Here is an 11,431-nt window from a genome sequence, read left to right on the forward strand (position 1 = left end):
GGTCCAACTTCATTCTCCTGTTATAACACATTTATAGTGAGGAATTCCTATTACCTCTTTGTGCCTTTCTCTTCTATTAAAAAAGAAAAGAAAACTTAAGACGTTTTCTGCTCACCAAAAGAGACTACAAAGAAAATTAAAAGACAAGCCAAATACTGGGAGATTGTTTTTTTTTTTTTTTTTGCAAAACAGGTAGCTGACAAAAGATTAGTATCCAGGAAATTCCTATAGATCAGTAAGAAAAAGACAAATGACCTGCAGAAAAATGGGCAAAACACATAAAAAGGCATTTCACAAAATGGGACGCATGAATGGCCAATGAACATATAAAAACCTAATCAAACTCTCACCGGCGTGACTCGGTTGGGCATCATCCCACAAAGCAAAAGGTCGCCGGCTCAATTCCTGGTCAGGGCACATGTCCAGGCTGCTGGTCCTGTCCCTGGTCGAGGCGTGGGCTAGAGGTACCTGATCGATGTTTCTCTTCCCCCCTTCCCTCCTCTCTAAAAATAAATAAATAAACTCTTTTAAAAATATTTTTTAAAAATAAAAAATAATCAACCTCATGAGTGCTCAGGAAAATGCAAAGCAGCATCACAATAAAGTATCATTTTATACCATTAAATGGGCAAAAAGTAAGAAATCTAGTAGTGGGGACTCTTACACGTAGCTGAGGGGAGAGTCAATTGGCACGACCTCATGAAACTGAGCACTCAGAGGGCCCACAAGCCAGCGATTTCACTTGCAGAAACTCTTAAATGATTCAGATGCGGAAGAGAACAAAGCTTGGCGACAATGACCTTTACAGGGTAATGACCTTTACAGGGTGGGGCATATGTAGGTTTACAGTTGTTCCTGTGGAAAACAATACGACAATGAATAAATAACAATACAAGAATAACCTCTGTGTTTTGCATACTCACAACTATAAACCTACATTTGCCCCACCCTATATAATGGAAAAAATAGACTGGAAACTAACCGAATGTCCCGTGATAAGGGAATGCTTACCGAAATTGTGCCATGTCCCCACATTAGAGCCTCCTTTGGCAGTAAAAGTGAACTGAAATAGCATTGCTGAAAGTCAAAACATAAAACTCAGGGAAAGAAATACAAAAGCAAATCAAAATAAATATTCAGTAGCTACATAGAGCAAGGGGATACTACACACAAAATCTAGGATGCAGAAGGCGGCAGAAGGAACACAGCACTGATTATGTTACAGAGCATAAAGGGATGGAAGTTCCCGGGGCTCATGTTATTCTAACACTTCATAATCCAAAGATGTGCTACATATATTCTTTTACGTGTATTAAATATAACATGAGAAAGAGGTTTTCTAAACAGCCTGGGCCCCTTCAGCTCTAAGCTATTGCGTACCAGCTTAGGGAGCTCTGATAAGAAACTCTCCATTACTCCGTCATCTGCTTATTTGGGAACAATTTGGAAGGAGCAGGCATGTCCCTGCCTCTGGGGCCTCCAGAACAAATTCTGGGCACATAACCCAGAGTGGAGGCTGAGGCTGGTGAGAGGAGACCCACAGAAAGCTCCCCGGACAGGAGGCCACCCAGCGGGCGACCTGTGGCTGAGGCAGCTCCCAGGACTCGGGAAACTCACAGGCCCGCGCCTTCCTGCTCCTCGACCCAAGTCAGGCAAGGGGGAAAAGTGGGCCAACCAGCAGACATCCACCCCCGGTCCCATTCCTAGAAAGAAACAGAAATGATATCACTAAGTGAAAGGGTCCCACAGAGAATAAGATCGAGCAGTCCCTCCAAAATCAGTTCTCTTGCTTTGGCTTCCAGAGTTAATATCTATCTTCGGGGCCTGAAGACATAACTTCTTTCCTGAGAGATTTGTTCGGCAACAGGAGTCCCCCGGGGTGTCTTGTCACATGGTGGGGATGACATCCAGGGGTGGTGTGCGTGAGCTGTCATTAAACAAGCCGAGACGTCCATCTCTGTTTAGCTCAGCTCAACGCTGCCCCTTGGCAGATGTTTACACAATAACCCGAAGCACATTTTTTTCCTATGACTTCTTTGTTTCTTTTGCAGTGGCAGAAAAGCCTTTTGAAAACACACTTGTGTATGGAAATAAGTCTTCCCTAACAGAGTGATTTTTCCATTTTTATTGGTTTCTTTTGAAAATGCCTGAATAATTGGAAACTTGATTTTCACTGCTGGCCACAGAAAAACACGATGTATCATGTTCTACGGTGTGCTCCTCCCCAAAAATCTTTGAAATAACCTAGAAATTCAGCTAATAGCATCCCCTGAAATGTTTGTTGCTTAAGGCCTAAGTTTGGCTAAAAACCTGAGAAAATACTTCCTGGACTACTCAATTGTTGGGGGAAAAAAATCATATTACTTAATATTTAACTGGAACCTTGGATAAAGCAGTGAGTGAGTGAGCATAAAGTGCTAAATTAGAAAATGACAGTGTCTTTTGAAAGGTTTTAAAATGTTTTGCTCCTGAACCTAAGAGAAAGATAGCCAAGTGCCAAGTCCTCTTGTTCCCATTAAGATAAGGTCACTCTCTGGGCACAGTGGTTGTTCTCTCTCTCCTCCTGTGACGCTGGCAATGCTGGCTTTCATACCGGTTTCTGTCTCCAGTCTTTCTTTGAACACCAAAACGCGTTCTTGCCACACTTCTCCTTCACTGACTCACACCGTTCTTCTATCGCCTGCCTCATTTGCTGCATCGGCATCTGTACTCCTTAGCTAGTCATTTGCTTTTCTGCATCAAACCTGAAGACACTGTCCTCAGGGAAGAATTTTAGTTGCAAAAAGGGAGCCACGCAAACTACGTGGGAGTCAAGGAACCTTCTTTCTCAAGGATGACACAGGAGCAGACAATGTCATGAAGATCTAAAACTCTGGCCTTTTTGGTTTTGTTTTAATTGGGCAGAGGTGGGAGATGTTTGCAAGGATTATCCGGTTCTGTGTTCCCTTTGCAGCTTCTCCTTCGGAAACGTTAGCAGCGCCCAGGCACTATTTTGGGAGCTGTGCTGACACTTGTTAATAACATCGTGTATAAAGCCATGCTCATTTGAAGCTCATTTAGACACAAAGAGAATTAGCTGGTGCGTGCCAGATGGGAAAGGGGAGAAAATCAAGTCAGTGCTATCAGAGAGAGAGAATGCGAAAAGTTTCAAGGCAAATCAAAGAGGCTTTTCCCCATCAGATGCAAGTATTGGCAGAAATGCTTAATTTTCAGGTGGAAAGCAAATACTTTTTCCCTACTTGAGCTTAGCAGCAGCTGGCTCCAGGGCACGGCCTAACAGTACCCACCCCCAAGCAAGGAGGCCTTTCCAATAAGCCCAACTTCTGAAATTAATGCAGGGAAGAGTCTGATGGTCCATTTTGCTCTCAAAAATGGTTGTCCCCAAAATGCAACAGAGGATTGGAATCTGAAACAGGAAAAGGACTTTAGCAGGAAATCTGGTGAAATATGACTGAAGCCAGTCCCTTAGTGCCATGTTGGACACGCGGACCAGGACCGTGTAAAACGTTAGGGAAAGCTGGGGGCGGGGTACATGGGAACACTCTGTACTACCTCCACAACTGTTATAGAAATCTAAAATTATTTCTGAATAAAGAGTTTAATGCAATGATGCCCCTTTTAATTGACTTGACTTTGATATCTGAAAAGCAGACAGGTGGGAGACCTCTGGTTTTGGGGGGCAGCTTCACCTCCACCTTGCTGTAGACCACCTCCCAAGCAACAGGGAGAACACCTGGGTCCCAGAGGAAGGCTGTTTGGCAGGTGAGCTGTGGTTGGTTGCACCATGTCTCCTTCGATTAGCTAGGCAGAAATGCAAAGGCTTAGAAAAATCAACAAAATGAGCTCAAAAAGCAGGAGTGATCTGCCTGTATTAATCCCCTGTTCTCAGTAAGAGAGTGACTATATGTTTTCTCAAAACTTGCCCTTGACTGACTGTATGTTTTATTCACTGCACATCAAGGATTTCTTGTTCATTGAGAATGGCAGTATCAAGAGTTAGCAACAGAATTCCACACTTTAGGCACTTTTCCTTAGGTTTAGGGCATTTAATTATCTTTTGAAAATTGTTTCTATGTGTATTCAATATTAAAATGTTCAGTTGACGTATACTGGATAAGAATTGTTGAAATTAAGATCCTTTGAGTTAAACATCTGTCCTACATTTTCTTCAACAAGTTACTTCAAGTCCAGATTTTTCTCTTGAACACAAAAATATCGACTTTCAGAAATGCACGTGGCCTCTGCCATTCTCCTCTGCCAAGATCAGTGTAAAGTAGTGTATTTTCACTTAAGCACAACGGTTCCAAGCATAAAGATGAAAAGCCTCCCTGGGATTTCTTGAAGGGTGATGGAACAAACGAGGACAGACAGATCCAGAACGGGCCTGAGTGAACTTGACCTTCTGTATAAACTTGAGTGAGTCACTCTGTACTTCCCAGTACTCCAGAAACCTCTCAGGTCCAGGGGTGCTGAGAGATCAATGAGAAGCTCTGTAAGATGCTCAGAAATCTCTTAGGCAGAAGGTGAAATGCTTATTTAAAATAAGAAACAAATTACTTATGCTATAGACGTAGTAAGAAAATCCAGTACCAAATCATGGTGGTAAAGAGAGATTGTTTACCCCCGACAAACAGTGCTGGGAGGGTGGAGTAGCCCTTTTCTGGGATGGGATGGTTTTGAATAGAAAATGAAGATCTGATTCACTTGTGAACGAGACAGCTCTGGCCGCTCTGGTGAGATGAGTCAGAAGGCCAGGTGGAGGGGGACTGCAGGGAGGAAGGGGGGTGACCGCACCACCCAGGACAGGAGTGGGGAAGAGGGGGTCAGCTTCTGCGAATGACCTGAGGGCAGACCCACAAGACACAGTGAGGGGAGCGGGGGCAAGGACACCCAGTGTTTTGTCCTGAGCAGCAGGGAAGGATGGAGTTGTCAAAAACAGACACGAGAAAGATCACAGGAACAGGCTGTGAGGGTAAGGTTAGGAGCTCGGTTCAGCCATGTTGGGTCAGATGTGGAAGTGGAAATGTCAAGCACAGGGTTAGTCTGGAGTGAGGGAGAGGGCTGAGCCAGAGATGGAATTTGGGGAGTCATCACCATGCAGCTGGTATTCAAAGCCTGACACCGGACTGAATCAGGAGGGAGAATGGCTGCAGCTCTCAAGACTGAGCCTGAGGAGGCCCAGAGGTCAGAGGTTAGAGAGCAGGAGCCAGGGGACCAAGCCTTGCCCCGGCTCCCCTCTGCAGCCCAGATGGTTCCAGGGGAAAACCTGAATACAGTGAAGTCTTCCATTTCTAATTAAGACCAGTTACCTGGGCAGAGCTTTGAAGGGGAAAGACACACATTTTCTCCCTTGATTTTAAGATTTAATACTTGTGTCAATTTGTCAACTCATTTTGAAAAATCCACCTCTTTGAAAGGATCAAACAGTAATCCAAAAGACTAATGTGAGGAGTTGTGGGGGAAAATGGCAGTAACTGATAGGCTTGAAGGCAAATTTGTTACTGGAAATGGGTTTCAAAAGCTACTTGTAATATAGTCCATTCAAAATTTAAAACAGGGAATACATTCTGGCTGTGTGCACTCACATATTCCTGGTATGTGGCCTCGGGGCAGTTTTGGTTTTTCTTTTTCTTTTTTCGGTAAGAGAAAAAAAATGGCAGCAGCCTTAGGATTGAGGTTAAATACAAAGCTATCTGTGAAAATAATGAATCCAATACTTAAATAACGTGCTTTTTCACTCCGAGTTGTCTCTGGAGGTCCTGACCCGATGGAAGTGCTGTGGTCCCCAGGGAAGTCCCAATTAAATAACAGCACATTCCCACAGAGAACGTCGCTCCCATTTATGAATATCATGCAAACGAAAGAACAGTTGCTCACACACGGATTTATGTGGGCACTACCGTCAAAAACGATCCAAGGCAAGGCTCTCTGATGGCACTGCCTGATCGTCTGGAGTAGTCCAGGTATAGAAATAGCACTTGTACAGAACGTATGCAGGTGAAAAGCAGGCTGTTTATTTAGTACCAAAATCAAATGATAAAAACATCAATTCCATCTTAAACAGGCATTTTAAAAGCATTTCTGACATTCCAAGTTGGCACTGAGGCGTCTACAGTCTGGATACCCAAACCCCTCTCCAGGTTCCAGCGACAAAGGAGATCTCCCCTAGCGCCACGATGTGAAGACAGCTGGCCTCCCAACAGCCCAGGGCCCCCGCTGTCCCCACCAGCCAGAGGCTTCCTCGGGGGTCTCTGGGGAAACAGCTCTGTGCTTGTTTAAACACACTCTCAGTAAACGGTCAGGAATCCCCTACGTAAAATTGCTGGGAAATGGACTGAAGGAAGAAAACATAAGGGAAGCCTCTTGCCCACCTACATCTGCCATGTTAAGCTTCTCAAATAGGGCTCTTTACAACCAGCAAACTGAAGTCCTGATTTTAAGGAAATAAGGGCTGGTTAACACCCTTTAATAACCACTTTTCAATTCAACTGCCTGACAGCTTTTCTGGGGAGCGAATGGAAGGACTGAGGGGGCTGCAAAGATCCCGGAGACAAAAGCAAGCTCCGCTTAACCATTTCCCGTCGAGGCTGATGATAAAGTCCCGTGACTCCCAGATTACAAAGAAGGAAAGTAGCGATTGCTCTTTAGCAAAAGTCATGATATTTAGCTGCCTTCCCCTTTCCCTTCCTTATTCTTTGCCACTGTGGAAGTTGGGGTAACTCCTCACAGGCAGGTGACAAGAGATATTTACAAGACCGGCATCGTGGGAGGGGTGGGGGGCTGTCCTTTGCACAACCAGGGAGAGGTGACTCAGCTTTAGAGAACATTTCGCGAACAGACTAACACGGCCCTGTCTGTCCTTCGGAGACGGTGAAACGGGACATCGAAGGCTGTCGACATCCCAGCCCAAGGAATTCCAGCCCCAGCTCTACTGAAACATATGTGTTAACGACCTTTAGCTACAAAAAACTCCGATGTCTCCGCCATTGTGGCTTTGGGTGACGTAGGCCTGGGTTGTGGGTCAGCAGGGTGGCTAGTCCTGGAAAACTCATAGCACGAGGGACACCCTCCGGCATGTTGTTTCCCAAGCAGACGACACCATCGCCACGACAGCTACAGTACATAAGCCGTGAGAAGTCGTATGACTCTGGCCCTTTACAGGGCCCACCGGGCTCTTAGCGAGGGCACACAGGGATGAGCCTACAAGGAGCACTTCTGTGCTCTTCCGGCCTTCAGTTCTCCAGGCCAGTGAGCTTCCTCTTCTTGTAGCTCTGAACGAGGTTGGACGCTGTGATCTGAGAGGCCTGCCCCTTCTCCCAGCACTGGAAGTCGTTCAGTCCTTTCTGCCCTGTTTGAAACAAGGCCCTCTCCATCTCGTCCAGCCTGGCTACCAGTGCCGAAGTGTCTTCATTGTACGCGTTCTGGGAGGAGTCCATGATGCGGCGAAAGCGTCCAATGAACGTCTAAAGGAGGGGGGAGTAAGAGAAATCAGATTCACTATTATCCCCAAACCTTTGAATGACATGAACAGGAAGAATCTGTCTCAGGACTCAGGCAGAAGGAGGTCTGAGTAAGTTCTTTCATATCGCGAGCCTCGAGTTCCTTGCCTGCGAACTGGGTCGTGTGGAAACCCAACGAAGCGACATGTGCAGAGCACCTAGCAAATGGCTGGCAAGAGTAAGCTCCTCAGAAAGCATCACCCATTACTGCCATGGGTAACAGAGGCCATGAGACTATACTGTGGTCACATGCAGACAAGTTTCAACTAGAAAAGACTCCTGATTTAACTGAATGTGGTCTCTATTGTTTCCAGCCTGAGAGCAGACTGGAGACACATTTGATCTAGGGGGGTCAGTTCAGGGCTCTGGGCCCAAGCCACAAGCCCCCGCTTTAGTTTGCAACCGTCTGATGGCAAACTCACCTGACATGCGAGCGATGCCAGCCCACAGCGCTTCAAAGCAGGGATGGGCAAAGACAACAAGGGACTCCCTTGAAAAGGGCAGTGCTCCAATTCAAGGACATGTCCTGGCGACATTATAAGGCAAAGGATTTCTGCTCAGAAGGGTTTCAGAAGCTTGAACTGTCTGTGGTCTATGGGTTGACTCCTTTCTCTGAGTGGATAGCAACAGTTTTCTTTTTTAACCATCACATTGAAAACAGCACTAGTATATGTTAGGCCAAACAACCTTTAAGCCTGACGGAGGGTGTTGGCACAGTCCAGGGAGCGGAAGTGTCTTGAGCCAACAGTTGTTATAAAGCTACAGAAGAGGAAGTAAAACAAGCGACAGAAGGGATCGTTTCTTCTAGTTTTAACAGAATAAAAAATAATTACCAAAGTTAAACTAAAGTTATAGCACACAGGAGAGTAACACAGGCATAAGAATGTTTTGTCCGTGGACAATAATAATAGCCACCATTTATCAAATGGCTCTACAGAATCTCACGACGACTCTAGTGTTGGCACTATTATGCTGTCCTTTTACAGGTGAAGAATTGATGCCTAGAGAGGTCAAGTAGCTTGACCAAGTCACACAGCTGATACACAGCAGAGCCAGGTCTTAAGCCCAGAGCAAGGGAAGGGAACAATGACCAAATACTGCAGGTATTTCCAACAGGAACCCTCAGACCAGTCCTGGGGCTGGGCTGCGACTGTGTATTTAAGTCACCTGCCATCAACCATTACTCCTTTCTTATTTCCTGGACTTTCTGCTGGTCCCAACTCTTAGCAAGCAAATATGAAGAGCAAGAGACAAGTCCTATTTAAGTATATATATACAAATACAGTCTAACTGTAGGCTGACCAGGAATAATAAATACGTTAATTGTGTACGTTCTAAACTTCCCTGGGTAGGAGTGATGTCGGGTGGCAGCCACAGCTGGCCCCTGACACGTGAGCAGTGCCATAGTTTTCCCATCAGTTACTTGCCTGTAGGAGAGACTGGGAAATGTCTGCATTCTCTGGACTGTCAAAATGCAGGAGCTGGGAGCCAAACCCATAGAAGTGGGGCCCCAGTTTGTGGAGGTCCACCACATTGGCATCTGCACTGAACACAGTCCTCCAGCCCTCTTGGTAGATCTTGGGAAGCTCCACAGAGAGGATCCGCCGCTTGTTGTCAAAAAGCCCTTTAGCTAGCCACAAGGGGAGTTCCAGCTTGGAGCCCTGCGTCAGACAAGAACAAAAAATTTCAGAACAAAGACCAAGTAAATGTGCGTGCTACAAAAAGAAACACATGTTGCGTGAGCAATATTGCCTGTTCTCTTTGGGATGCACTTGTATGTGAAGTCATACAGCCCTAGGTTCTATTTTTAAACTTTGCAAATGTATCATGTTGATAAAAACGAACTCAAACCAAACAAAACCACCTTCTAAACAAAAGATAAATAGGAAATAAAAAATAACCACTGCAAGCCATGTTCCTGGGGTACCCTTGGATGTGAAGTCACGTAGCCCCAAGTTCAAATCCCAGCTCACCACCTACAGCGACTCTGCCCAAGCTACCAGACTTTTCTGGGCTTCATTTTCCTTTATGTAACAGAACCTAGTTACAGGGTTGTTGAAGGGTCAGAGGGGTAATAAATGGAAAACTACACTCTCCCCACCCCACCCATGTCGGCACCAAAGCCCGCAGTCAATGGTTGCTGACACCGTCCTCATTATGTACGGATGAATCTAACAATCTGTGGGTCCTAGACGGATCACATGCTCTTACTCAACCTAAACCTGTTAAGGCAAACGCGATGAGAACCCGCATCTTGAAGTATTCTGTAGGAGCCAATCCCTAAGGCATGGTGGTGGGGAGAACACTGCTGAATGTGTAGTTTCAAAAACGAAATCAATGTTGACCTAGGATCAATTTACTTTCCGTACAGGTGGCCCAGGCTAGGTGGCGAGACCACTGTAGTACGCCGAGACCAGCGGACAGTCTCGTAGGCGGGTACGACCCCCCCAGTCCCCCTAAAACTACAAATCCCAAAAGGCAGCGCGCCCTGGACACGCGGTCCCCCAAGGCCGCAAAGCCTGCCGGGAACCGTAGTCTTCCCACGCGGGGCCGAGCCAGAGGGCTTACCTGGGGGATCGCGTTGTCTGTGTCAGCCCCTCCGCTCCGCTCCGGGAAGAAAGCGCCGAGGCGTGGAATGGGTATTTCTGTGCGTACCGGGAGCTTCTCGTGGGACATCAGGATGTCGTCCAAGGAAAGAAAGTTCTCCTCAGGTCCCAGCGCCCCCGACTCCACCCGAAAATAAGCCTCGGACATTGCGGCGGCTTGAGCTTCTCTGCTTCCACTCGTGTGATTCGGGAGACCTCGAGGAGTCTGGGATGCAAAAGCAGGAGGAATCAGAGGTTAGTCGGAATTGCCGGGGCTGAATGGGTCGCGGCGGCCGCCAAACTGAATTGAAACTCTTTTCCCGCGCCCGGCGCGGGCCAGACAGGAGCAGTCGATCCAGGCGGGTCAACCTAGGCAGAAGCAGTCGATAAGGATTTATTTCAGTGCGACCCGAGGCGGGGAGCGGGGGAGTTGTTCCGTGGGTCCTCTGGAAGTTTTCTTCTCTCAGAGTGTATAGCTCAGTTTAGGAAGAAGCTGGAAATGCCCATGAAAGCTGCAGCATACGTTTGCAGTAGACTGTGTTTATGTGGTCCTTTAAATGTTTATATGAAATTAAAAACATTTTACACGTTTGGGGGCTTAAATAAAGGCGTCATCGAGCCCTCCATCCCAGACCTGGTCCGATCAGACCTATTGACCAGTTTTGTCACTGTGCATCTCTGTTCATCTTGTTACGTGAAAGAAACTGGTCATCTCCTTTTGTGGCTCTCAATTTAAATGCTTAACAGAGGAAATCTGATTGGTTCAGTTCCTCTATTTGAGGCAGAACGCAAGGGTCATAGGTTGCCAGCCCCTCTATATAGACTGGGTGCCTGTGTCAGCTACCATCACTGGTCTAGTGGGGCGTGGGGAAGGGATCGTGGTACCGGACTCCTGGGTGCGACTCAGTCAGAGCTATGGATGGTGGCAGAATATTGAGAGATGCACTGCAGAACTTTTTTTCATATAAAGGAGCATTTTCTGGGGCTGCTAAAGTTGTGAGCAAATGGTTTGTGGAGAGGGAGCTATGTGCTAGTGTTTTTTAAAATTTCCTGTATTATCTACTTTGACATCTTGGAGCCTTGGGGCCCTGCGGATGAATTGCCTCTCCCAGGGTGAGCTGTTCCTGGACTAACAAACAACCTGCCTGCAAACATACCTTTCATACACAAACCCACCAATGCAAAGCCCATATCCCCAGCCACTTCCTTTATTAAACCTCACACTCCAAGCCACCAGTTCCCCTGTCCTAAATCGCCCCCAGGTCAATTACAGGACAGTTAGAGACCACCTTTATAGCCCAGAGTCCATCGACATTATTCAGAGCATCCAGCCCCAAGCCCGCTCAG

General features: G+C 46.6%; 1 protein-coding gene across 2 annotated transcripts; it reads right to left on the bottom strand.

Moving 5' to 3' along the window:
- Window positions 1–7,232: 7,232 nt before the first annotated feature.
- On the bottom strand, window positions 7,233–10,253 carry GINS3 (GINS complex subunit 3). Of its 2 annotated transcripts, XM_054579085.1 has the most exons (3): window positions 10,068–10,253; window positions 8,927–9,160; window positions 7,233–7,463 (listed from the first exon to the last, which is right to left on the bottom strand). In XM_054579085.1, the coding sequence occupies exons 1-3, from the start codon at window positions 10,251–10,253 to the stop codon at window positions 7,233–7,235; spliced, it is 651 nt and encodes a 216-aa protein (XP_054435060.1). The 2 variants fall into 2 exon arrangements, with proteins under 2 accessions (XP_054435060.1, XP_054435061.1); XM_054579086.1 differs by lacking the exon at window positions 8,927–9,160.
- Window positions 10,254–11,431: the final 1,178 nt, after the last annotated feature.

Source organism: Pteronotus mesoamericanus, unplaced genomic scaffold (genome assembly GCF_021234165.1).
Source record: "Pteronotus mesoamericanus isolate MK-2021 breed Mesoamerican mustached bat unplaced genomic scaffold, CSHL_Meso_final contig_52, whole genome shotgun sequence".
Taxonomy (NCBI): domain Eukaryota; kingdom Metazoa; phylum Chordata; class Mammalia; order Chiroptera; family Mormoopidae; genus Pteronotus; species Pteronotus mesoamericanus.

What these genes read in the sequence shown, in the direction of transcription:
- GINS3 (XM_054579085.1), bottom strand. Translation starts at nt 10,253, where the DNA reads ATGTCCGAGGCTTATTTTCGGGTGGAGTCGGGGGCGCTGGGACCTGAG. An exon ending in CAGACAACGCGATCCCCCAG is followed by an intron (nt 9,161 to 10,067) that starts GTAAGCCCTCTG and finishes TGTCTGACGCAG; the next exon opens with GGCTCCAAGCTGGAACTCCC. An exon ending in TTTCCCAGTCTCTCCTACAG is followed by an intron (nt 7,464 to 8,926) that starts GCAAGTAACTGA and finishes CCCCTCCTTTAG; the next exon opens with ACGTTCATTGGACGCTTTCG.